General features: G+C 42.0%; 2 protein-coding genes across 3 annotated transcripts; one reads left to right on the top strand and one right to left on the bottom strand.

Annotated features, from left to right (window-relative positions):
* Positions 1 to 1474: 1474 nt before the first annotated feature.
* Positions 1475 to 26516, bottom strand: tfb1m (transcription factor B1, mitochondrial). Of its 2 annotated transcripts, none has more exons than XM_056393717.1 (8): positions 26440 to 26516; positions 25292 to 25438; positions 24578 to 24729; positions 24258 to 24366; positions 24017 to 24168; positions 23425 to 23544; positions 3668 to 3795; positions 1475 to 2613 (listed from the first exon to the last, which is right to left on the bottom strand). In XM_056393717.1, the coding sequence occupies exons 2-8, from the start codon at positions 25422 to 25424 to the stop codon at positions 2334 to 2336; spliced, it is 1074 nt and encodes a 357-aa protein (XP_056249692.1). In that variant the 5' UTR covers positions 25425 to 25438; positions 26440 to 26516; the 3' UTR covers positions 1475 to 2333. The 2 variants fall into 2 exon arrangements, with proteins under 2 accessions (XP_056249692.1, XP_056249693.1); XM_056393718.1 differs by having other exon boundaries at positions 26449 to 26476.
* LOC130180269 (claudin-20) lies at positions 10659 to 15716 on the top strand. The gene is made up of 2 exons (XM_056393719.1): positions 10659 to 10935; positions 11587 to 15716. The coding sequence occupies exon 2, from the start codon at positions 11769 to 11771 to the stop codon at positions 12495 to 12497; it is 729 nt and encodes a 242-aa protein (XP_056249694.1). The 5' UTR covers positions 10659 to 10935; positions 11587 to 11768; the 3' UTR covers positions 12498 to 15716.
* Positions 26517 to 26820: the final 304 nt, after the last annotated feature.

Genomic DNA, 26820 nt, shown 5'->3' with positions numbered 1-26820 from the left:
TACTATGACATTTTTATGACATTTTATGCCTTACTATTCTTTGATGTTTTTATGCCTCACTATACATTAACTTTTTATGCCTTAATATACTGTGGCATTTCTTATGAATTACTATAAAATGATTTATGAAATATATATGTCACATATGTCGCTATATCAAGATTGATTTTACCATACATACTCTGGACATATGACAATATAAGTTTACAACATATGAAATACAAATAGTAAAATGCAACTTCATTAAAACAACATGGTTATTAAATGTTATATGTTTGTATATGATTCTCAATAATATCTTCTCGAATTTAAACATAAAAGTATATATTTTATATTTACATATCTAATAACATACTGACAGGCTTTGGAATGTTTATATATTCATGTAAGACATGTCTTTTATATAAACAGACATACTAAAGTACATGTTTCTCTCAGCTAGACATATATGTCAATATATGATATTTTTCCAATTTGTATCATTTTTACATATATAGGCTACACTATATATATATATGTATTTAATTAATACATAATATATAATTCATATGTACATATATTTCATGTATGGAAATTCAACACATATATACACTTGCGTATGGGCATTCCTGAATGCAAATTTAGATCTTATAAACCGTTTGGTTACGGTATTTTGGAGGGGTGGCGGGGGTTATTTCGTCAATACCAATGTTGAGAGTTTATGTCAGGTCCCCATGTGACATAAGCACATTTTAGGTAGACTGTATGGTATAAGGTGCAAGACATTCAGAGGAATAACAAAAAAAGAAGTGCCCAGAAATACAAAAATAGCTGGCTTTTGTGACAAACTCCGAGTAAGAGACACCCTTTTAGCACATGAGGATGTAGTTTTGACTCACATCTGCTGTCGTGGACTTGGTATCACAAAACACGTCCTTCTACGAGACTGGTGGAAACGTAGCTTGTAGGCCTTGCTTCTGCCTTATATTGATGTGTATACAATAGAAGTTTTATTTAACGTTAAATATGTATGATAACACCTATACGTGCAGTCACAAGAAACAAACATTACCTCTGCGTGGCACAACTGCACGTCTCTGCTACTGCACAGGTGTCTCTCATCAGTGGCTAATTATCTCCACCGTGCGTCACGTCAGTCCTCACCTTCCAATCTCTTTCCACACGTGCAATAATCTACCAAAATAAAAGCTTATCATAACACAAAACCATATCTTCTTTAGGATCACTAAACTGTCTGGATAACACAGCATCATGTCTGCCAGCGTGGCAGTCTTTCAGACCTATCTGCCACTCAGATCAGATGAAGTCCTGATTGTGGTTGCAGCTTATCATCCACCGATCATCAAAACTGAGTGAATTCTGCCTCTGGCAAGTAAACCGTAGCATACCATCTGCCACACTGGCAGGAAACAGCCCTCCCACATTCTGCTGGTGATAATCTGTTCTCTCATTCAAATATCAAACATAACAACACTTGATGATATAAAATCTTGTTTATTTAAGATACATGTCATATATGTTGTATTCTGTACATGAAATGTGACAAACCTCCATTGATACCTATCAGAATTTCTGACTCATTCTTTTTAAAAATGGTTAAGGTCTATCATTAGTCTCATCTACCACTTGCACAGCCAAAACTTTTGAATCCAGAGTGTTTAGATGAACATGTTTAGTAACACATAATATTACTCAGACATTAACATACAATACAAGATTGCCAGGTTGTTTAAACAAAGATTATTTTAATAGGAGTCCTCTTCCTTTAATACAACAAAAGCTTTTCTTGAGCTAACAAATTCCCAGCACCCCCCCCCCCTTTTAAGCTCTGTCTCCCAAGTGACTAAGCAATACAGTACAAAACGAAAGGAAAAATTGGCCTGGATATGGTGCTGCCATGTTGTTCTCCTTCTCTAAATCACCCTGAAAACACTGATGTTTCTTTCAGGTCCCACAGGACAAGGTGTTATGAGAGCTGGATCTGAATAAGAACTGGGACATAAAGAGACATTCACTCTTAAAAAGCTATTGTGGGTAACTAGCATGCTTTCTTTACTCTGCCAAAAACACACAACTCTACTCTGAGTTTTCCCAACTTGGAACAAGGGTTTGGAGCTGCTCCAATCCACTCAGGATTCTTTATGTGCCATCTGGTTCTTGTCTCTGTCCCAGGATTGCATGTATACCAATAGGTAACTATTGCTCCCTGAGCACAGGGAAAAATGTTGTAAAAATGCATGCTTATGCCAGGTGGAAATGTCAAAGCTAAGAGCAGTCTGTTGTCTCCCTGTGCTAACAGAGACTATTAGTGGGATTCTCTTGGTTTCTTTTTTTCAGCACGGCTGCAGAGGGCTTGGTGGTGTGCTGGTTGACTTCTCCATATGTGTGTCCATTGGTGTTTTTCCTTGACTTTCAAGGTGCTTCATTCTGAGCTCCTCTCTGTACTCATAGCTGAGGAGACTGGGTTCATAGGCACAGAGATGAGCGTAGGCATTCACTAAAGCTCTGAATTGCGGTAAAGTGAGTTCTGTAGGGCGCAGAGTGGGGTCCACATCTGCCTTCTGCATCATCTCCTGTGTCAGCTCAATACGACACGCCGCCGGGAACAACTTTCTGGGAGGGAAAAAGAGAAGAACAGAAGAAATGATAGTATAGATTCCTACACTCAGGTCTCTTTGATATCTTAACAATCATGCAAGTTTAATGGCATTATAAAGTTCAAACAGAAAGAAATTATCCCTCAGCAATTATTTCAAATCTGTGAAGTTAATTGAAATCACACAAAAGGGCTAGAGCTGCTCATGAATTGTTAATTTGTTCCACTACCATGCAACATCAAGGGATGTTAGACATTGACACAAAACTTCCACTCTCTCAGACACAAATTTCTCTAAAGTAAAGAGTGCAGCTATAATTTAAATCAATAAATTTCCATTCATTTTACTGGCTCTCACCATCAAAAGCTCTCCAGAACATTCAATACAGAGAGGTAGCCATTTATTTTTAAAGACATTGCCCTGCCTAAGATGTTCTTCTGTATTCTTCTGCAGGTTAATGAGCGGTAGCAAGCTCCACACACTCCGCAGTACAGATGCTTTTTAAGCGCTTCACCGCTGGTGCCTCCTCTCCAATTTGGTTCTGATGCCGCCAACCCACTGCAGTTACATAAAATATGCTGCCTCGTCTTCCTGTGCCACCTCAATGACTCATAATTGCTGTTCTCTTTCGCGCAGCCAGTGTTCTTTTGTTATCTGGGCCCACATGCACTTTCCTAACCGACATGGGGGCGATGGGCAGCGTGCACATGTGGGCGCGTGGGTTTGTTGCTAGTGGTTTTCAACAGAGCTCAGAGGGTGCTCCGCTTTTCAAAATATGGTTACAGAGATCCTCAAAAGTTCTGTCTTCATTTGTTGGAATTTGTTGGTGTGTGTGCAAGTAAGGAAAGCAAATCAAAAACCATTGTAATTAATGATGAGATGAAGATGCTGCTGTCAGAAAACAGAGAATGAAAAATGTAGAGGAGAGAATGACAGATGAGCATGAGACAAGATTAAAAAGTAAAAATGGGAGAGAGAGAGAGAGAGCGAGACAGAGAGAGAGGGAGAGAGAGACAGAGAGAGAGAAAAGATGCTTTATAAGCTACATCAAGTTGTATAATCGTGCTTACTCTACTCCTTTATGGCAGTACTTCCTGCGGAACTGGAATATGTTTCTTACGACTCTCTCCACCAGCTTGAAGGGCTGCTGAATCTGGGGCTGAACCAGAGGGGTGAAGTGAACCACTCCCACGTCCACCTACACACACACACACACACACACACACACACACACAGCAAGAGGAATCCAAACAGCAGGGTCAATACTAGATTGCAAAGAATGTACTCATGTGAATGTAGAAAAAAAAAAAATGTCAAGAAAGAGCAAGTCGGTGTGAGAAGAAAAAGGATAATGCAAAGTGTGAAGAAAAATGCTGGAGCGAAAGGTTGCCTGACAAATGGCAAGACCGATACAAAGGGGAAAGACAGATAGAGAGAGAGAGAGAGAGGTAGAGGGATCAACACACTGGGATAAAAGAAAAGAGGAAAGGCAGAAAATAAGATGACGCAGCAAGGCTGACTGGCTGGCTGGCGAGCCCGTTCCAGTTGCCACAGTAACACCTGTGCGATGGACCATAGAAACTGAGCCTCTGTCTTTCTTTCCTGCCTCTCATCCTGTCACTGCATCACCACTGAGTTACTTAATACCTACGAGCCTGACTCACTGTAGCACTCTTCTCTTCATCCCACTGTCTTTGTCTATCTGGCCGTACCATTTCCACTGAGGGTGAAACCAATGGAGCATAAACATACTGTATACAGATCCGGCGATGGGTACGTTAGGCAGCCACAGAGCTCATATCCTGCTTTATGGGAGACTCAGTGGACACATGTACTATGATTAATTCTTTTTTTCAACTCCTGCTGAAAAAAAGAAAACGTGAAAAGAACTAATGGAAAAACTATTCCCACTAGAATCCATGCTTTGTAAAGCTCAGCTATATTTATGATAAGTGGGTGTAAGAGATGTAGCTTTTTGAAGGTCACCTTATCAGAACTAGTCCTCATTAGTATTAGAATATTTGTAGTGTGTTGTGCCCCCACAACCCTGTCAAATACCTCTTCGACAACATCTAACATGTTCCAAATGTGGTCATCTATTTTAATTGACTGTAAATCACTATCAATTATATAAAGCAATAATAAACATTTATTTTTCAAAATAGTTGAGCTACTCTACCCCCTTGCCCCTGGTTGGGAGTCACTGAACTACAACAGAAACTGGTGGTAGCGGTGGTGGTGATGGTGTGGCTGGAGACCTTGGCTTCAGTTCCTCGCTAGCTGCTGCCTCCCGATCCTTCGTGTGTCAGCACTAAGCTGACATGACACACTGTTGAAGTAATCGTGCCAGACTCAGCAGAGCCTTGCTTTCTCACTCTCAGATCACTCCCTCTTTAACTTTCAAGCACATATACATCCACATGTTCTCTCCTCGGCTGCTTCCTGTAAAGGATCATCTGCTCTCTTTATCTGCTGAACACCAAAATACATTAAAAGAACATTTCTGAATCTCTAGATCTGTGCGTCTGTGGAACATTATCTGTCAAGGCTGTTGCACATGATGGCCTTTAGCCCTGCAAGTTATAGCTTAAAAGGGTGCAGCACAATCAGAGTCCTACTCCACTGTGTGTGGACGAATGGCACAGCCAGACATCGGCCTGTCTGTCTTTCCATAGTTGGTAGTAGCGTTACTTCCCCAGTGGGGGGGCACTGTGAGGGACTGTACTCTTGACTGGCAGAGCGGTCTGACAATGGCACTCCAAGGAGAAACATCAGCGGTGTTATTTGTAATAATAATACATTTCATTGCCCTTAAGTGCTTTTTGGCTTTTCAAGATACTCAAAGACTCTTTATATAGTAAGAAAAAAATAACAAACATCTGTATGTAGCTCACATCTGAATGGAAAAGTATCTGTGACTTGGAAGTGGAATGGGGTGTTCAAAGGAATCAAGGATGCAGGTGCATGAAAGGAAATTACATATAGCATCCCGCCTTAACATTTAAAGACAAGACAAACGTGCAAAAAACACATACTGGCAGACATGCTCCCCTCATACTCACAAACACATACATGGGGGTAAAATAAAAGGACATCTAATTCAGCTCAACAGCCCTCCTGTTGAGGCTACATGCCCTGCGGAGCTCCTCATGCATCCTTGAAGCTTGTATTTCTGGATTGTGTGACTCACTCTCATTCACAGCTTCCTTTTGCATTTTCTAGGCTAAGGGCTGGCGTCGATAATTAGGGGGGGAAATCTGAAGTGGTCCAAGGGCGCGCAAAGGATTTCTAATGAGCTGTTTAGATTCCGCTTTTCTGTGAACAACTGAGGTAGCGCTCGGGAGCACTTGTAAACCGCAGCACTATCTCTTATCAGATCTATAGATCCCTGTGTAGTCCAGAGATGCCTGACTGCTGCCGAGTTTTCTGCCGCAGTGGTGTTTAATGGGATGGCAGTGGTGGAGACTGTTTGTCTCTTCAGCCCTGAAAGCTATGTGCAATTATAGTGCAGGGAAAGCTTCAAACTCCTGGGTTCAGCATTACATGGATCGACATGGAGGCAGGATGGAAGGATGTTATGAACAGAAGCGGTGAGTGCATGTAGTATACAGCTGTTAAGAAAACCTGATGTTTAATTTTAATGTTGATTTTTGTCATATTTAACACAGTCTAACATTGAATGATGACTTCATGGTTTATTTCTAGTGTCAGTAATGGCCTTGGCTTCGTCTTGATGAGTCTATTATTAATACACTAACCCTTTTAGTTCAGATGATGCATTTTAAATACAAAGCCCACGTGGCAGGTGTTGTCAAGGGCATCGAGAGCTATGGCTGCATCATTTGGTTTGGAACTGAGGCTTGTATTATGAGAATCAAGTCCTGTCACATCAACATGTAAGGATTTTGGTCAGGATCTTCTATCTGCATTTTCAAACAGTTTCTATCAGTGCTTTGGTTGATGCAAGATCAGACCACCATCTGTTAGGAAGACGCAATAAAAAGGAATGCCTTTAATTTCACTCTCTGCTGGAATAATTAGGCCATTTATATTCCGCACTTCATGATTTAAGAGAGGAGCATGGGGAAAAGTCGATATTGGGACTATACAGGCAGCGGCATTTCAGCCATCAGCTTGTCCAAGTCACTTTGCTGTTATGATATATGTATGGCCTTGCTACACGGCTTCACTAGATAGCGCCACTGTAATATATCCTGCTCCCTGCCATTAATCCTCCCCCTGATAACCTCAACATGCAAGGAAACTCCATCTTAAATCACACGTTGTCACTTGGGCCCTCCACTGAGGTGCTATGAACATGCCTTCACCCCCCCTCCCCCCAAAACTCTTAAAATACTCTGCATCTGCTGGGGCAGATCCTGAACTGGGGTAGCAGACTCACTTATTGACACTATCTGACAAGCTTAATATCTCTCCCCCCCGCTGGCAAAGACTTCTATCCCTCACCCCGCTACCCTTTTCTTTACAAGAGTGGCAGTAGGAAATCTTACACACAAAGCAGACAGAGGCTGGAAATGCTCTGATGGTAATCATTTTTTGTAGGCTTGAGCAAGCAATCATATTTAGCAGGGGAAAAACAAGTGAATCATTACCACTAATTTGGCCTCTAAATTAGATTGTTATGTAAGGATCTATACACAAGCTCATGAAAATTCCTCTTGCTGCGACTCTCTCAATCTGGCTAATTTGACCAGAGCTTTTGAAAACAAAGACTTCAAACATTTACATAGACTTTGAACCTCCTTCCCCTCTTGCATATGGTATACCAAAAATATTCTACTGTAACAGAGAAAGTCTTACATTGCTGAATGCCCTGGTAGAGCATTTGAAAAGGGCAAAATATGACAGATCTCTATCGAAAAGTCACACATCAGCTTTTGTCCGCAGCTCAGGACCTTTTCTGACCCACTTCAGCACAGTAGTCACACATCCATCTTAACACACTTGTGCATTACCATATTTCATGCGTTTGACCTTCCTAAACCTCAGCAGGGAACTCTATTATTCCAGCTTTGTCCTGTGGTTCTCCAGCTCCACTTTCCTCATTTCCACGTCCAATGTCTCTTTCTTGGTGAGTTCTTGCCCAATGGCGTGTGAGCAGTAATTTGTCATGTCCCTCTAAGCGTAACCAAGATGAGATGGCAGGGGCCCTGGGGCACCAGCCACTGCGCTACCTGAACTACCAACACTTGCGCTTACATAATGGCAGGTTCTGAGAAAGAACAGGGGGATGGAAGCTATATACAGCCAGGGAATACAAGAGAGAAAAGCTCACCGAGATCCTGGAACCAAAGGAAGAAGAGTTGCATTAATCATGACAATACCTTGAGAAGACAACCTCCATTACATCAGTGGAGGGAGACAGCCTCTCAGAGGAGAAGGCAGCAGTCAATGCCACTGAATATACTGATGTTGCTTGAGGGGTTTAGGGAGGAAGGGCTTTGGTGTACTTCCCATGAAATCACCCATGGCCCTGGTCTTTGACAAGATCATCTCCTTGGAGAGATGCTTTCGTCATAGAAAAGCTTGAATTTCAGCCAAAAATGTGAATTGTACGGGACCAGCAGAACAGCGAACAAGGGCAACATGGGAAAAATAGTTTTGATGTGATATTTAAAAACTTATAAATGCCATTCCACATATTTCACTTGGGAGTCAGTCTTAATGGAGTAAGCTGAAGAGACTCTTTAATCAAGCCAATGCCGGTAATTTCACAACATGTCACAAGTGTTTCGTCTTGGACAGGTTTACACCTATTATGTATGGTGAAACTGGACCCGGGCCCTTCCCCACAACAAGATTGCATTGACAGCGACATCACAGCTATCACACGACACCTTGCATCGCCGCTGTGAACAAACAGCCTTTGCAAGACGATGGCCACGAAAACCAATTACGCAAGGGAGGACATAAAAGGGGAAAATGCAAATTGAACGATAAAAGACCCTGATGTGGGCAAAAGAGAGCGTGGTTGGTCCGGCTGTGCCTCAGAGCTACGCTGCAGAAAGGCTAGAGAGCTCTGCGGCGAGGTGATAAAATAAAAGGGGACCTCGCTTATAATAGGCTGCAATATCTTCACACATCACAGTGTCACACATCTGCACTCACCGGGTGTATGTTAACTGTGTTTTGCACTTCTCACCTTCCATCTTTTTTCTCTTCCTTTCACCCATTCCCTCTGTAATCTGTTTATTTATTTATCTTACTCCCCACAGAACAACACCAGCATCAGCACTTAGGATCTCACAGGTAACAAGGAGACAGGTCACACACGGCATACTGTAGTGTGTCTGCAGAAAACCGGAAATTTCTCTCTACCTGCTGCGGTGGTATCCGACAAAGAGCTCTGAGAATGTAGTGCTGAAGGTCGACACCAACATCACACTGGAGGTAGTGTGGTGTGTATCATCTCCGCATGCCGGCCAAATCTCATTTTAAGAAAAGGGGCCTCTTAGGGGTAGTTTACCAGAAAAACATTAGAGGCTGGAGAGAGCACTGGGCCATATTAAACAAACAAATCAATAGCTAAACAAATCAATTGCTACCAACCTATCTATATGTCATGGCTACACAACAATGTGGTCAATGCCTGGTTGTTACACTATAAGTGGGGGAATAGGCAAAATAATTTCCCACAGCTGGCTCGTTTTGCTGATTTGCCCATGCAGCAAAATAATAGCAACACACATCTGCGTTTCCAAGGTTATCAGGTGTATTAGCCCCGTCTGATTCCCCCCCCCCCCCTCTCATTTTGTCCTCTTTGTCATTCATGAATCAAGGCCGTCCTAGCCACTCCCACCCTTGTTTTGTATGTCCTCTACAGAGAGGAGAGGGAAGAGAGGCAAAGACAGGGTAGCAGCTGTGAATTTTAGCCTCCTGCTGACTGACGCCTGATGAAGATGATGCCCCAGGGAGGGTCAGTTTTGACATGGTGGGGTACACATGCTCCTATGGCCTCTGGACCGACACATAAACAAACAAATCTTTGCAGAACACAATCTGGTCATAAAGATAGCAGCTTTTCTTCTTCTGACTTAATTTGATTACCCTTCCCAGTTGTGTAGTGGGGCTATGTTTGGAAATCTTATCTAGACTGTGCATCTTGCCAATTTCTTATCTTTAAACAACTGCAGCACTGCATGCATGATAACTGAGCAACTCAATTCAGGAAAGGGGTGGATTTAAATGTAGTTCTTTAGGTAGCTCACATTACATAGGAAGAAGAGTTATCTACATCCAGAGGAGACAAATAATGTCACTCCCTACAGCTATATGAGCAACAAACACCATTCTGTGAAACCTGATTATGTTATATTTTTTGTCACTTTTAGTTCAGTTTATTTGATATAAAATTATGCAATGGTACATTAAAAAAAAAAAAAAAATCAATTCTTTACAGATTTTACAGGTACTAAACTTTGTTTACAGCGCCCTGTAGAAACTGCACAATTTTAACACAACTTAATTTAACTTAAATATAATCGCAAGCTGACTGTGAAAACAGTGAGTAGTTTGGTAACATACATAGTTAACAATAAGAAAGGTTAAATAGTTACATATCACCATGCGGAATAATATGTAAATAAATGTCATAGGAACTACTTTTTTGGGGAAAGTACATCGGATGAAACTGTTCTGTTTCTGGAGACAAATCCCCGCTGAAATTTGTACAATTTACATTTAGGCTACCGATGAAAAACCTGGGCAAATAAAACGAAAACTTCCTGCATATAAACCTGTGGAGGTAGGTGCCAACATGTTTTTGCAGTCTGGATGAACTGACTCTTAAAGCCTTCGTTAAAGTGCTGTTTGACATGAGAGGTAGCTCACTGTAGCTACCTGTCCCTTTAGCTAACTCCCACAAAACTGATGTTTTTGAAGTTGAGGTTGTGAGGCAGAGACTGCTGTTCTCCAACACACACACACACACACACACACACACACACACACACACACACACACACACACACACACACACACACACACACACACACACACACACACACACACACACACACACACACCGGCGAGGAGAGGAGAGAGAGAGCGCTAGGGAGAGGGAGAGAAAGAGAGGGAGCGAGCGCGCTATGGTTATTTCTCCCGGGCTCCAGCCGAGCCTGTGTGGTCTGTAGAGCTGGGATGTCCTCTCACACACTGTTGCTAAGGAAATGGATGGCTTGAATGGATCCGTGTTCCGGGCTGAAATCTCCTCCTCGCCCCCTCACCAGCCTACTGTCTTTCAGTGTTTCACTGTGTGTGTTTACAGGAATCACTGCGAACAACGTGACGCCTCAGCGCCAGCTCTGCACCAGCCAGGGTAAGGGATTATTTCAGCATCGCTTTTTTTCCCCACCTTGGACTATATAACAACAGCAAACAATTAGACTGAGCTTCGAGGTTATTTATTTAAAGCTGGAACGATTTATTTAGTTCGATGGGAAAGACAATGCTAGAAAGTCCGACAAAATAATAATAAAAAAAGAACTGTACATTCTCAAGTTTAATTCTAGCGGCTGTCTATATTATAACTTACATTTTACCCGAAGATAACCCTGTATAGCTGTTAAAAAGGCAGGCTTAGTTCATTAGGTAAACAGCACTGAACTGAAAGTGGTAGAATATACAGTATATGAATGGGGTGAGGGCGCTGCAGCTTTAAGTCCACATAGCTATTGAGCATTGCAAATACCACAAACTCATTTCTCCCTCTCCAATAACAGCTCTATGGGGCGCCTTAAAGGAAAAAGGAGAAGGCAGCACATAGAAAATGCACACATGCACAACAACCCCCAGTGTTTTGCTTACCTACAGTCAGCCAGAGCCGGCTCTTACAGCTCACGCTTCATGCTGTCCTTTGTTTCCAGCCAGAAAAAGTCTGTGCTTGTGTGAGGTGAATGAGGGAAGAGAGAAGGGGGAGTGCGAGGAGACCCACTCAGTTCAATTTCTTATTTCCGTCTCTCTCCTCCAGTCCAGTGGAGCTGCAGCTGAAGAACTGAGGAACCGGGGATCTGACTGGCAGCTGGCACATCACCAAGGGAGGGGAGAGAGGCGGCTGGGCAGTGGGGTTGACGAGCCTGGCTGGCGCTGGGTGAATGCTGCCAGGCGAGGACAAGGGCTGAGGCGGCAGCAGCATCGACTTTTAAAAGGAGCATGGCATCCACGGGCATGCAGATATTTGGATTTGTCTTAGCGCTGTTAGGCATCATGGGTGCTATGGTGGCCACTGTGCTGCCCAACTGGAAGGTCAGCGCAGATGTGGGCTCCAACATCATCACAGCAATCTCCCAGATGCAGGGACTGTGGATGGACTGCACATGGTATAGCACAGGCATGTTCAGTTGCACACTTAAGTATTCGGTGCTCTCACTACCTGCGTACTTGCAGACCGCACGCACCACCATGGTGCTGTGCTGCGTACTGGCTGCCATGGGCCTCTGCCTTGCATCGCTGGGACTAAAATGCACACGATGGGGGGGTGGACGGCGCTCCAAGCGGCACGCTGCAATTGCCAGTGGTGGCTGCTTTGTCGCAGCAGGCTTTCTGTGTCTGGTGCCTGCTTCCTGGTTTACCAACGAGGTAATCACCAACTTCCTGGACTCCAGTGTGCCCGAAAGCAATAAGTTTGAGCCTGGGGGTGCTGTGTATGTTGCCTTTGTTTCAGCAGGATTCCTCTTCGTTGGGGGGTCCATCTTCTGTATGTCCTGCTCAGGGAAGAGGCATGGCCCCCAGGACCTGGTCCTGCTCCCTCCCCCTGACAAATTGCTGCTCCAGCAGCAGCAGCAACAGCTGCTCCAGCAGCAGCAGGAGCTCCAGCACCAGTACTGCTCTCTCTCCCCATTAGACAATAAGACTGGCTACAGCCTCCAGGACTATGTGTAATAAAACAGTGCTGTGTACGCTACAGCTAAAGGGAGATGAGCCTGAGGGGAGACCATCACGGCTTCTGCTACATACTGGGCTCTACTCTAGATAGAGGTGGAGAAAAAATGAGGGAGGAGGGCAACAACTTTGAATTCATTTTCCCCTTCTCTTCTATCTGGCGCTTCTTCTTTTTTCTGTTTTGCAAGCACAAGCAGTGGAGGTATTCCCTAAGCAGCGCCTTGGAACAAACAGTGTGAATGTGTAAGGAGCTAGGATAAGGTGCTGCAGAATCGAAGGAAGCCGCTAACCAAATGCAGACATCCTTCATCAGTAAATCACAGAAAGAGTTCCCTGGGGAACGGATTAAGCAAATAAGGAAGGCTTCCGAATAGATTTTTTTTCATCGCCAAAGGTTTGAATTGGAAGAAAAAAAGCAATCATTTAGCTGCTATTTACAATCGTTCTGTACACTCCCATTTGACAAAATAGGCAACATAATGCCTGAGAGCAGTAGGTGGAAGTCCTCTCATAGCAAGCCATTGTAGTTTTTCGTATTCTTATCCACTAGAATGCTACGTGGAATTGATTGAAATAAATGGTCTTATTTTTGTTAGCTACTAGAATGATGTTGATATTTTGCCTCTAAAGCATGCTGTGTGGAGCCTGTCTGTGTATTAATACAGCGGAATGCTTGGTAGAAGACTGAGACATAGCCACACAATGCCTGTGCCTGAAAAGCTGTAGAAACATTACCCTGCTGTAACTGTTCAAAGAGGACTGTCAGGAGGAATAGATGTGGGCTGCTGGGCTGGATTTGAGACTGAAAATTCAGACAAACAGATGCCTGCTTCACTCTCTGCAGGTGGAAATATGAGAGAGATGGAGAGAAAATTGATAGATTCAATCCTTCAGCAGAGCGGACTATCTGATGTGCTGTTTTCATATTTTCATCCAGACAATAACATTCTGCCTGTAAGTAGCAGCTACCCATCCCAATCCATTCTTGCACGCCCTCAGACATGCACACCCACACACTTACACATGCTCTTGTGTGTCTTTGTGTACAGAGTAAACACTCAGACACGCCGGCTTTTTGCATGTGCTTTTCACTCCTGTCATCCTCCTCCACACTGCCATGGAAACAGAATTCGGCATTCAAATATCTTTATTGTCTGAGGGTACGTGCATGTCAGTCAGTGATTTCAAATTGTTTTGTGGGGGGGGCGGGGGGGGGCGGGGGCGTCTCTTTCTCTCGCCATGGTTCCAAAAGCTTTAATCAGAGCCTCTGCTCACACTACTTTCACTAATCCCCTTTATTAGCCAGTGACATGAAGCAGCATCCCTGTTACGTGGTCAGAGAGCTTTGGAAAATGCTCTTTTTTTGCTGCCCACTGTTATGGTGTTTATACCATGCAAGTAGTCTCACAGGGGCAAGCAGCTGTTTAATGGTGCGGTGGCAGAGAGGCAAAAATGAAGCAGAGAGGGAGAACCTCCTTGAGTCATGGTGGACTGGGTAGCTGTGTGGCAGGCAACTAAAAAAGGTTTGAGTCATTCTCCATATGTGACTTGTTTTCCAAGTGCGTCAGCATTGCGCATACGCTAGCAGTCTGCACCTGCAGGTCTCAGTGTCTTAAATTGCGGCCACTTGACTATGCCACCATTCCTCTGTTCTCTACCTGTCAGTCTAATCTTTTTTTTACCCTCTCCCTGTCCTGCTTGTGTCACATGTCACATGGATGTGATCGCTGACAAGTGAACGCTGATGCATGTTGAAAGCATGGCTGCCCAACACACATACATGCAAGGCACACATAAACAAAACTCCCACCTAACTCATATGTCAGCAGCACTGTTCCGCTTTTAAACGCTCATGTTCCAGAGTGTGTCTACTTTTTTCTGAGGGAAGGATATCGGAGGAATATTGTTTTCGTGCTCGAGACAGGCCTTGGCAGTGATGTATAGGAGTGCACATTCCCTCCTTCTCTCTCATAAACATGCAGCTTCCTGGGGGAGAGCAGATGGCCAAGTCCAGCTCGCCACCTGCAGGCTGCTGCCGGCACGCCATGGGCATCTCTGTGGGCACTACTGCCGGTACTGGCAGCCCTCTGGGGTCAGCTTTCTACCCCACCCTGAGTTAGCCATCTTGCTCAGCACAGACTTTAGCCGACAGAACTGGCCTCCTGACAAAGACTCACTGCCCAGGCACCATAACCAATGCAATAAACAAAGTAAAGAATGTGCCATGTCATCAACTAATACTGACACGATGTGTTTCGAGAATGTGCCAAATCGTCTCATGATGACACGTTTTAATACTATCTGGAGTTCTTTCTGTTTATTTTTTTATTGCGTTGTTTGTACATGAATTATACATTAACAAATGTTTTATGGATTTGTGATTTGTTCTGCCAGACTAAGTCTCAAGTCGACTAGATGCTTGTGTACAGTCCAGTGCAGCTTTCGAGGGTTATTTTAAATCCTCTTTATTCCTCATTTCTCAAAGCACAGCAAGACTTCACTGGGCATGAGAGTTTCATTGGGAAGACATGAGTGTGGTATTTTATAAATGAAAGAAAAAAATGCATTTGTGTCAGAAATTCTGGTTCACTGTAGGTCGGTGACAACTGAACTCAAGTATCTAAGCTTTTAAAGGTGTTTGTTTTTACTGAGGGATCAGAATCCCCTCAGATTGTTTCAATATAAGATACAATACCATGTTCATACCATATCTTCTTTATAAGAAGACTACTCAGTGCACCTTTACTTGTGTTACTTTATTTGACAGCAGTTTGATTCAAATGGCTGAGCAATCCAAGCTCCTTGGACCAGGACAAATACATAACACAACTGGCACTCTGGAAAAAAAGAAAAAAAGAAAAGGGAACGATTTCTGCCTGATAAGATTCAGCGGGGAAATAGGAGTTACACGATTTCTCTTTTTTTGTGGCTGTGTAGCTTGATCATCAGCACGCAATTTCATTAGCTTATAAATGGCCAGAGTGCAAAGTGACTAGGTCCTAAAAGTCTAAAGAGTTACAACTCTCCTGCATATACTGTAACAAACATTGATTTATCATTTTGATAACCGCAGCTTATTTTTGTGGATGCTTTAGCACTTCTTACTTTGCCAGAGCATATTTGTGATGATGAACAGTTCACAAGTTCTGATACAGTTGTCTCAATGTGCTTGTGCGAGTAGTTCTATTTTTTACCAATAAAACTATTTTGTGAAAGCAACATGCCTACTGTATGTAGTCTGTTGTATGCTTTTATGTGTGGCTGATAAGGACGGAGATAGCGTTCATCTTCCTGCCAAATAAAAGAGCTTGTTGTGTTGAGCAGGCTGTGCTGAGTGTGGGCAGACCGGCTGCTCATACGCAGCACCCACAAATACAGCAGATCCAGTCCAACTGAAATGGGCATCCATAAAACATTACTATGTGCAAATGGGTTTTGAAAAAGGGACTCTTTTAATACCACACCCAGCCCGGTCCTGTCATTCCTTACTCAGAGGACAGCATTAGAGAATACATGAATGAAATAATAACAGCACCCATGGGAGCTTAAGGGAATGGGAGTTATCTCAGTCGTCCGGTTTAAGTCATGAGTTAACTGGCAACATGTAAAGTAGCTGCTGATGATATGCAATTAAATGGGCATAGAAGGGAACAGCTGAAGGATTCCATTAGTCTATTTTAGTTAAACCATTTAAATATAATAAATGATGACCATGAAAAATTATATTCATTTAAAATTTTGTTTATCAGAGTGTGTAAACATTCTCATGGAGCCAAATAAATGACAACTGCAAGTAAGTAACAATAATCAAAAAAATCAAACTGGACATAAATACCAGAAATTAGTTGAGAGTAAATATTGAAATTGAGCTGAAACTATGAGTCAGCTGACCAAAAATTAATCTGCAACAATTTTCATTAATAATTAATTCTTTCAGTCTTTATTTATTTAAAAAAAAAAATGAAACACCCTGATTCCATCTTTTCAAATAGGATATTGTGCTGAAAATATTTTTGGCTTGGACAGATGGTTGGATAAAACATGAAATCTGAAGGAAACAGGAAATATGATGGTCTTTTTTTCCACTATATTCTGGCATTTTATGGACAAAACACTAATCAAAAAGATAATCTGCAGATTAGTCTTGGGCTGAAGCTAACAATTATTTCATAATTGATTAATCTGATTATTTTCATGGTTCATCCTTTCTTTTGTGGTCTGTAAAATGTCAGATTATAGTGAAAAGTGCCCAACACATTTTCTAAAGTTCAAGCTGATGTCATCAAATGACCAACTGTTGTTTTGTCCAACAAACACACCAAAACCCAGATATACTGATTTTGGAACTAGGGAAGATTTGGCATTTTTGCTTGAAAAATGATATCTAATGGATCAAAATACTTGGTGATTATTTTTGTTGCTCAACAATCACATAGGTTTCATCAAATTGGTGTTGCCTCTGCCAAAACAACTTTGCATGGTTCTGAATAAGTATAATTTATTAACTTACTGTGTGAAGATGTTTATAGTCTTAACCAGAGCTTGTTTCAAATGAAAATACCATACAGTAAATTCTATATCTTTATATCTGTGACATAAGCCTTTACAGTTCAAATGCAGCACTTCTTAAATAGTTACTTTCCAAGAGAATCAGAGCTCTCATTACAGCTGATTGGACCCTCATTGACATCAGCTGAGTAAGAATGTGCTTTCCTGAAACAAACATGGATTATTTAAGGCTCTTGCTCATTCTCCCACTCCTCTTGGTTATGCAACAAGAGTGCAGATCAAATAACTACTCCTCTCGTGGGGAAACGCTAATAAGATCTGCTCCTCTGTGTATTTAACCTACATTTTCCATCAAAGGCTTTCACCCCGAGTTCCCGCTATGACAGATCTGGAATGTGAGCTTAGATGAGAGGAGGTGAGCGCTTGTCAATTTGAGGCAGGGGTTAATCATGCGTCGGGCTTTCCTTTGAACTCCCCTGCCTTGTGAAATTCGCAGATTATTTTACTGACCTTATCGACCAGTAAATAACCTTTCCAAAAATCAACCAAAGAAAAAGAAACGGCAGATGTGGGAGACAATGAAACGTTGACTGCTCACAGAAACGCTCACGCACTCCGCCAGTCGTGCTGGCAGACACAAAGAGCGAGACAGATATCTGAGCATGTTAAGGAACTATCATGTCATCGCTCACCAAAACTCCATTAACGATCACCACGTCGCTTAGAATGCAAACACCCAAATCACTCTAGCATGTCACCATACTTAATGTGCAGCTCTTTGTTCTGGACAGCTGTTATGCTCATGAAGGTTCATACTGAAGATATAATGCGGTCATCAACGATGACGGAGAATGACCTTCCTTTGTTGGAGCTGCTCCCCTCTGGTTCCAGTGCACATGTGAGGCTGGGGAATAACAGCAACGACCTTGGCTGCGCAGTAAACTGCTGAGGAAGGCAATAAAAGCTATGGAGATGACAAAAGGAGAGCTTGTAGGAAAACAATACACTCTGACAGTTCAAAGGAGGCCCTTTAATATTTCAGCTTGGAGCACGGGGCGGGACGCGTGGCTGGGAGGATTCGGTAAGCTGAAGGTGAGCGAGGCTAAATGGTTGAAAGGTCTGGATGTATCAGTAGAGATTATTGTCTTGTGATAGAGATGACTAAAATGTATTAATGAGATCACAGAAACACAAAAAACGAGCTAAGGCAGAGGCATGCTTTCACGCATGGACTGAAAGCTTGATGTAGCTGCCATTTAAACTGTCAAACTGTCAGTTTATTTATTTATTTATTTTACACTTAGACCTGTATAAAGCCTAATCAACACACCCACTAAATCTCTACACTTTCAGCCCCTTTAAAAATCTTGAAATGAAGTCATGAAATCACCGTGCATGAAGTCAAGATAGAGAGCGTTCAAATAACCCCTCCAGTTAATAGCTTATAGATCGATCCCTCCCTGCCTGAGTTTTTTTTTCTTTTTAAACTGACTTCATTTGTTATCAGTGTATCATCGCACCACTAGCAATTTACTTTATTTGATTTTTGTTTATTTGAAGCTGACCTTCTTTTGTTGGGATATAGCCAGGGGTTTTTAGCATTATTCCTCAAAATACCTGCATATTCTCTTGGCATGCTCACTAACTAAACAGAGCTGAATCTGCTAAACCAAACGCTGACTCTGAGCAAACCCGGCACAGTTTCTTGTTAGGAGGAGCAGTAGATCTCTGGAGATGTTCATAAGCCAACTCTGCCAACCTCTGCATTTTGTTTAAGGAGAGAGGAGGAGGAGAGTATTTTTTAGCTTTTCTTTACCTTGGGTCTGTGATGTATTGAGACCAAGCCTTTAGGCGTTTACCGTGCTGGCAGGAGTCATTGAAATAACTTTCCCCAATACTCTTGATACCATGTTTGACCCCGTTTATGAGATAGGAATAGGCCTGGATAAATTGTGTGCCTGTAGATTGTGCGATGGGAGGTGAGAAAGCAGTGTAGCCCCTATGAGTAGATTCTCAGTCTCATAGTCGAGGCAAGAGCTGGGCCACTTCAGGTCACAGTGAAGATATCCATCACTGAGCCTGCCAGTGCAGTACAAAGTTACTGAGGTGGGTCACATTCAACACTCAAACACCCTCTGACTTCAACGCATAGACTTGTTTTGATACTATAAACACCTGAGCTGAAGAGAGAACCAAAAAGACATGAAAAATCAACAGCTGATAATACCATATATACTGTATATCTGCTACATTTTTACTGCACAAGTCCAAACAGTCCCTGACAACTGCCAGCCATAGGACTAATGGATGCTTAATGCAGCATTAACAAATTTAATTTAGGCTCTGATCTCATCTGGCCTGTGCTCTTGGTAGACAATTGTGTACAAGGCAAACATCTGTAGGGCTATTCTCCTGTGAGGCTCAGTTAGTTGGTGGGTGATGGCTGTTGCAGCCATTACTCAGAGCGGGCTGACGACTGGCCCAGACAACCATCTGCTGGAGGTATGCCTCACTCTCCTTTCAAATCGATCTCTGTCATGAATCTGTCTTCTGGTGCTCTGTACTTGTGTGGAGGAGGCTTTGCTCTGTTTATGTCCTCTTCCAGCTTTTCTTTCATTTCATACATCACATCCAGTCCAAATACAATTTCATTTCCTTTCCATTCTCTTAGACTCAATTCATAACTCTTCTATCCTTTATTTTTTATTCTTTTTTATCTCACCGTGGTTTTAGTCAGTTTCCAATGTTTCCTCTCCATCCATCTTTTATTTTTGTCACCCCCCAACACCTAGTTATCACTCCATTCTCATTACTAATTCTCTCTAGTTTTTCTGTCGCCCACTACCCACTTTTCAGTGCTTTCCTTTGTTTATTACCTTTTTCAATGACACCAGAACTGTTAGCACAAATAGAGCCCTCTAGAAAACACTACAGAAGAAACAACAGGTTGCTCGTGATGGAGCATCTATTGTCCGACTTATAGTCCTCCCAGAAGTTGATTTTAATCACATTCTGCCCAGATGCAGAGAGGCAGGGAGGCAGGGAAAGAGACTTGAGCAAGTCAACCCGCACTCTTAACTCTTTGATTATCAGGTATTTTCGATGTTAAGAGGCAGTGAGGATGAATGTGGATGACGGGATGTTCGTGTTGAAGATGCAGATGCCTTGATGGCAGTGTGCACTCTAAAACTCCTTGACCTCTGACCAGAATATAAATGAGAAATGTGTATAATAACCAAGGCAACAGCACAAAAGCTTGTTTCTATTCTCAGTTTACTTTCTTAAAGACACACACACACACACACACACACACACATATATATATATATATATATATATATATATATATATATATATATATATATATATATATACATATATATATATATATAGCTGTGAATGACAGAAACAATTTCAGGATCACTCAATCTGTCTGTCTATGTGAGAATTAACAGGAGAGGAGTGACTAATAAGGAAAGGGAGGCAGGTGTGATCTGCAGCAGGACAGACCTAGGGCACACTGGGCCTGGGGGAACACCATCAAAACAACCAATCGCCACTCTCAGAAACCTTCAAGGACAATCTCAGTCACTCAATGTGACACAGAAGAGGTGCAGTCCGGGGGCAAGAGGAACAAGACAGACAGATTAAACAGCAAGGAGGAGAGCTTATCTGCCCACCATACGTCAATATGGGCAACAGCAGCTGCTAATGTAAAATGGATTCAACATTTCCCTTCTCATTATCTCATTAGCCTGCATTGCCCAGCTCCTATAGGTTCAAATCAACTGGCCAATCAACCTGCACTTCCCCTTCCCCCCGCTTTTTAGCTGATGCTATTTTCTCATCATGGCCATTCAGAAAGGTTCAGTAACTTCATTGCTTTTTCCGTGGCTCTTTGTGACTCAGTGTTTGTTTAATCACAAAGTATTAAACCACTTCAGATGTTTTTCACACTCTACTAATTGCCATATGTGTCGTACAACACCTGCTGCTGCACATTTTATTCACTGTAGTCGAGGAGAGTCGCCATTGGTGATGTAAGGGGAGGACGTCTGAAGCCACTGACCAACCACTGACGTTTTCTTTGACGGAAATGTTTATAATTGCAGAAATATTTTATCAATACACGACTGAGTTAACACAGTCAAGTACAGACATGACTAACCCACACACAAAAAAAACAGCCTAAGGTTCAGACATGACAATGACATGCCAAGAGCAGACAAAAAGAAAGCCCGGCTGTGCTTCAATTTGAACAAATCGCTCTTCATTAACACAATCAGTGATCCCAAAGCTTCAGAGGGAACAAGATAATACCAATAATCAGACCACTGAGCCGATTTATTGGCCATAGGTATAAGGGATAGTCACACATGCTCCCTGAAAAGGCACACTCACACACATTGCAGTAAACTGAGAGACAGACAGAAAGAGAGGGATGTAGAGGGAAAGACCCTTGATATCTGGCAGTTACTCCACCATTATAATTAACTTCTGCCCACAAAGGGGAGGGGGTAGCCATTATCATTTTTATAAGTAGCTTCTGCCTTTTCAGTTGAGCACTATAAACAGTGCACAGTATCAACACCCATGACAGAATCCATTAATATACTAATGCTATGACAACATTTTTTCTGTATTTCCTATATTCCTGTGTGTCACAACCTCAATCCCCACTCAAATCAGCACTATGATGTTGTCCCATAAATCAGCCAGGACATTTTTATTGTTCATGCAATTCTGCGTAATTACTGTGGTGTGTACCAATAAACAATGCAGAGCCAAAGAGCTTTTTATGAATTATACTACATGACATACTAGTAAAGGGGTCTGAAAAATGCAGAGAGTATGATAGCATTAACACACTCTATGTGCTCTCTGATCTTTATAGGACACTAGCAGCAGGAGGCCTGCTCATCAAACGGCCATCATCTCTCCTAATGATATCAATTCGACCAAGTGCCCATTAGAACATTTAGCGTGGATAGATCGCCTGTGTGGGTATGTGGGAGGTGCCGATTCATCGCGTGTGCAATGTCCACTCTGTTCACATTTATACGTAACGCATGCATGTTAAAACACATGAATGTGTGTGCACGTATACAGCACGGACAAGTATGCTGAAATCCATTAAGCTGCAGTTTGATATACACACAAAAATAAGACTCAAGAGTAAAAAAAAAAAAAAATGCACGGAAAGGCAGCTGAGTGTGATGAAATAATCATTGGGAGCCATCTCTTCTAAGAGAATGAACAATCAGCACTGGTCCCATTCACTCTGCTGCATTTTACTCCACACAGGAGATTAAATATTTACCAACAGTGGGTCTCCTAAAGAGTCACCACATCTTCAAGGGACCAACAGTCCATCCCTGACATCCACCTAACACCTATCCTTTAATTCAGGAGAAGAAAAACATGTTTTGATTTGTACAAAGATGTAAGAGAGCTCCTGAGTCTTTCAAAAGACTTGTGTGTCTCTGATCCCAAAGAATATCTCAGTGGAGCTGTCTATTAGCCAACACCGATATTTCAAATTTTGTAGCAGTACTTTTATTTTTTTAATGCGCCCCCTAGTCCTACTATAAATCCTACCCCCCCCCAAATAAAAACCCCTTGCATTCACATGTTATGTAAGACTGAACGCCTTTCTTTCACCACTGATACACGCACATGGGCTGAAAGACGCAGAGAGAGAAATTGGTCCTAAAAAAGAACTAGGCCCTCATTACAAGGCGCAGTGTGATCGTGCCACATCTGAAATACCCACCAGGCATCATTACAACCTAGAAAGGGTCCAAAGACAGAACAGAAACAACACTGATTCAACACTGTCTTAATGAAGCCTTAAAGCAAGAAGAATGAGGGAGGGATGAGTGATTGTGACATCATGAGGGACTCTGGCGGGAACATGGGACCAGATGAGGAGCAGAGATTCGGAGACGTGAGAAGGTCCTACTGTTATCTTGGGGTAAGAACTGTGAAATAGTGATGTGTCCATCTGCCACTCTTAAAATACTAGTGCTGAAGACTGAAATCAACATTTAACTCACTTAACCTTGAATAACTTTTATGTGTCGGCAAACAAGAAGAAAGGAAGACAAGGGAAGAAACATCTACAACAAACAGCAATAGAATAACTCTTGCCAATTCATTGCAAAAGTCAGCACAACATTAGATCCAAACAGACAATCACACCTCAAACAGAATTCCAGTCTGACTGTCTGGTTAATAAAACTGGTCCCAGGTGGAAAATTAGGAACAAGTTCTGTTTGTCAAATACAAACAAACACATGAAAATCCCTGCGTTAAAACTGGTTTACTGAACTTTTACATGCTGTCTGATTGCCTTTTTTCGGTTTGCCATAGTAGCATTTAATGTACAGATATTACTTATCATTAAGTTAAGTCCTACCTCTGGTTTGGGAACGAAGGCCCGTCCAGGGATGGTGAAGCAGTTGTGGACAGTGCAGAGATACTGAGCCATGATGGACAGGCGGCTCCTCTGTTTGCTGCCTGTGCTGGCCGTCAACCTCTGGATGGAGAGGACAATTACTACAAGTTTGTGAAACATTTTCAGTTAGACCAGGTATTTTGTTGAGATCATATGATGTTGCTTTTAGTATTAACCAAACATGTCTGGTAAACAGATTGTATAAAGAGTATTTTAGTGTGCCTTAATTATGTTTATATATGTCACAAATAGAAAAATTAAGCGTACATAATTACTTCCTGCTCTCAATGATTTTGATTGGCCTAAATAATAATAATTAAAAAAAAAAAATTAAATCCATAATTAATAATAATTAGAATTATATTATTTTTATGATTATAAAATTAGCCATTCATTCCAAAATGTTTTCATACTTTCGCCATTGCACAGCAAAAGAGAATTATAATGCCCCATTAAGACTTCATACTCAGTATTCAAAGGATATCTAAGCTTTGTTCAAATTTAGTTTTAATTTAAAGCATCACACAAGTAACATAAAACACTGCTCACGCACCTCTGCTACCTCTTTCTGGAAAGTGAGTGTGAGTCGGGTGCGTCCATAGGCGAAGGGCCCCGTCCTATTGGCTATGTTCTCCATCCACTTAATGATGAGGGGGGTTGAGACGCTGAACGGGAGATTCCCTATGATGTGCAGGTTTGGTGGATCTGTGGAGCCACATGTACACGCAGTTTAGTCATACGCATTTATTTCACCCTGTCCACGGTAATGGTTTATATAATTTTAATCTTCTCACCTTCCTCCCATGGCTTAGAGATATTTACTGGGAATCCTCGGTCCATTCTGTAAGTGAGTATGTCCCCATGGACAATCCTCAACCTCCCCGGTGCTGCCTCAGACAACAGCTGTGGAAATGAACGAGATATGACATTATATGAGAAAAATGAAAGGGTACTACATAGTCATCAGTCTCTCTGCAGGCGGCTAATGATGCCACATCTGAATACAGATTAACTGGTTTCATGCAATTGACAGATGAAGGTGTTCGAGGCTGTTCTGCTGAATGACCTAATGACCTTGTGCATAAGCCAATATCATTGTAGCTGCTCAGTTTACCTTTAGCCCAGGGATGAAGCGTGTATCTTTCTCCACCACAACCAGGTCCCCCGCACCAGCATTGAGGATGGAGCGGGTCAGCCCCCCAGGACCAGGACCCACCTCACACACATGGGCATCCCTCAAATTTCCTGCCTGACGCACTATTTTGTCTGAAAAGATAGAGAGAGATGACTAACTCAGTTCCAGGAATCTATTTAATTAACATTTTTGCATAAAATCCGTGAATTATACACTAACTTAACCCAAGTCATACATCATATAAATTACACCATACTCGTCAATCAAGTGTTTTAATCAGAGTCTCAGGTATCTAAATTGAGATTAATAGTGTGTGATGTTGCAATATCTGTCTGCCTGTGTGCGATGAAGATGAGATGTATTAATCTAACAGTCACCTTGCCCAAGGACAGGAGAGCAGATCAGACCTGCACTGCATCACTGATAATTATATTAAGGCTTGAGCTCTGCAGGGGCTGCAAACAATTGACTCGGTCCATTCACATTAGCAGGACTCAAGCTCACCAAACAGAAAAGCCTGTCGATTTCGATGCCTTGAAACAAGGCTATGTGGAGCTGTGCAATCAAGTGCACTGACAAAAACATAGTTTAGTGTAGACACGGTAACAAAGAAAAGGAACTAGCAGCTATTGGTGCATTGCAGACAGAGGAAAAGAAAGAAAGGAAAAGAAAGAGTGAGGCAGGAGGACTTACCCGTGAGCCTCAAGTCCAGCAAAAAGTTCTGGGACAGCTGTTTCTCAGCTCGCAGGTTGTACAACTTTATCAGCTCACCTACAGTAGGCAAGGGAGGCAAACGGAAAGATGCCAGTTTCCCTGAGGCAGACATTGTTCAGGTGAACTCTGTGAAAAAGAAACATACACACACATACAAAAAAAAACAAACTATGACTGATCAGCTTCCTCAGCAGCAATGCAATTCAGAGGCTTAGAAGTATAATAATATGAAAAAGGGCAAAAGGGTAGGCATAAATTGTAATAACAGCCTGTAAGTAGTAGTATTCTTAAGTTGTTACTTTTCACATTTCAAGTCAGGAGTGGCCTTCCTTTTTCAATCGTGATTCTGCAGAATGATTATGTGGGCTTTATTTTAACCTTTAAATTAAAATACATTCCTGTTTCCCTCCACACATGTTGCAGTGTGTGGAAAAAATATAGTCTTAAGCTATACATGCCTGTCAATTCTGGCAAACTGTTATCAATTCCAATTACCTCTTTATCAGGTCATAGGATTGATTTCCATTGTCTACCCTTAAGATGACGCCTTAGTGATTATGGGCTGACTGTGTCAATGTTAGTGTGTCTTATAATAGGATCACGTGCACCATCTAGTGGAGGCATAGACTACCAGAGAAGTGAATGACTAAGATTGAGACATGAAATACAGGATAAGTAATCTTTTACAGTGCACACTGACAGGACGTCCCCATATGAGATTTTTACATTTTAAACTGCTGCTATTAGTCAGTCTAATTAGCAACACTAAAATGATCATAAATACAGTTTATACTTGAGTAAAATTAGCAGCAAAATACAGTAACAACGTATGAGCACCACGTCGGGATGACATTGACACGCAATCTTGCAATTTCAAGCTGAACAATTCACTTTAGACTCTTGACATTATACCGAGCTGTGTCGCTGTGACACTGTGTGACTGTTGTTAGCATTTGCAGCTAGCGTTAGCTTTTAGTCCAAATGCCTTTGCAGAGCCCATTGTAAAAAGCTCATAATTCAAGTGAGACACTTCAACATTGTTTCTAAAAACTAAGAAAAGACTGAGAGCAAACAACAAACGACACAATGAGGACACAAAGGTGAAAATAACACAAGAGTTAACCCACGTTGCTCACCAGTACCGTTTTCCTCCCTAACATTTCCTACTTCGTCATTCAATTGACGTCTGGGTATCCAATGAGCCTGCGAGAATGTTAACGTCAACCACTCAAATTGAAGTAGGCGGGGTATTACTTTGCCCTTGAAAAGCGGTTTATGTTGATGTAATGATACGCTACGACCAGTAGAGGGCGACATTTCAGGGATAATACTGAAGTATTTCTTTAAAATTACAGAAAGCACTTTTGATTGATGTAGTCCAACACGAGCAAACCACTGTGTCATTTTATGTTACTTATACTCACATTATTTATTTTTCTTTAAATGAAACCATAATGCATTCTTGTGAAACTATGGGATTTAAAAATGGCTTCAAAAGATGACAGAAC

The sequence above is a fragment of the Seriola aureovittata genome, chromosome 13, assembly GCF_021018895.1.
Source record: "Seriola aureovittata isolate HTS-2021-v1 ecotype China chromosome 13, ASM2101889v1, whole genome shotgun sequence".
In the NCBI taxonomy this organism is placed as follows: domain Eukaryota; kingdom Metazoa; phylum Chordata; class Actinopteri; order Carangiformes; family Carangidae; genus Seriola; species Seriola aureovittata.
This window is presented reverse-complemented; position numbering and strand designations above follow the sequence as displayed.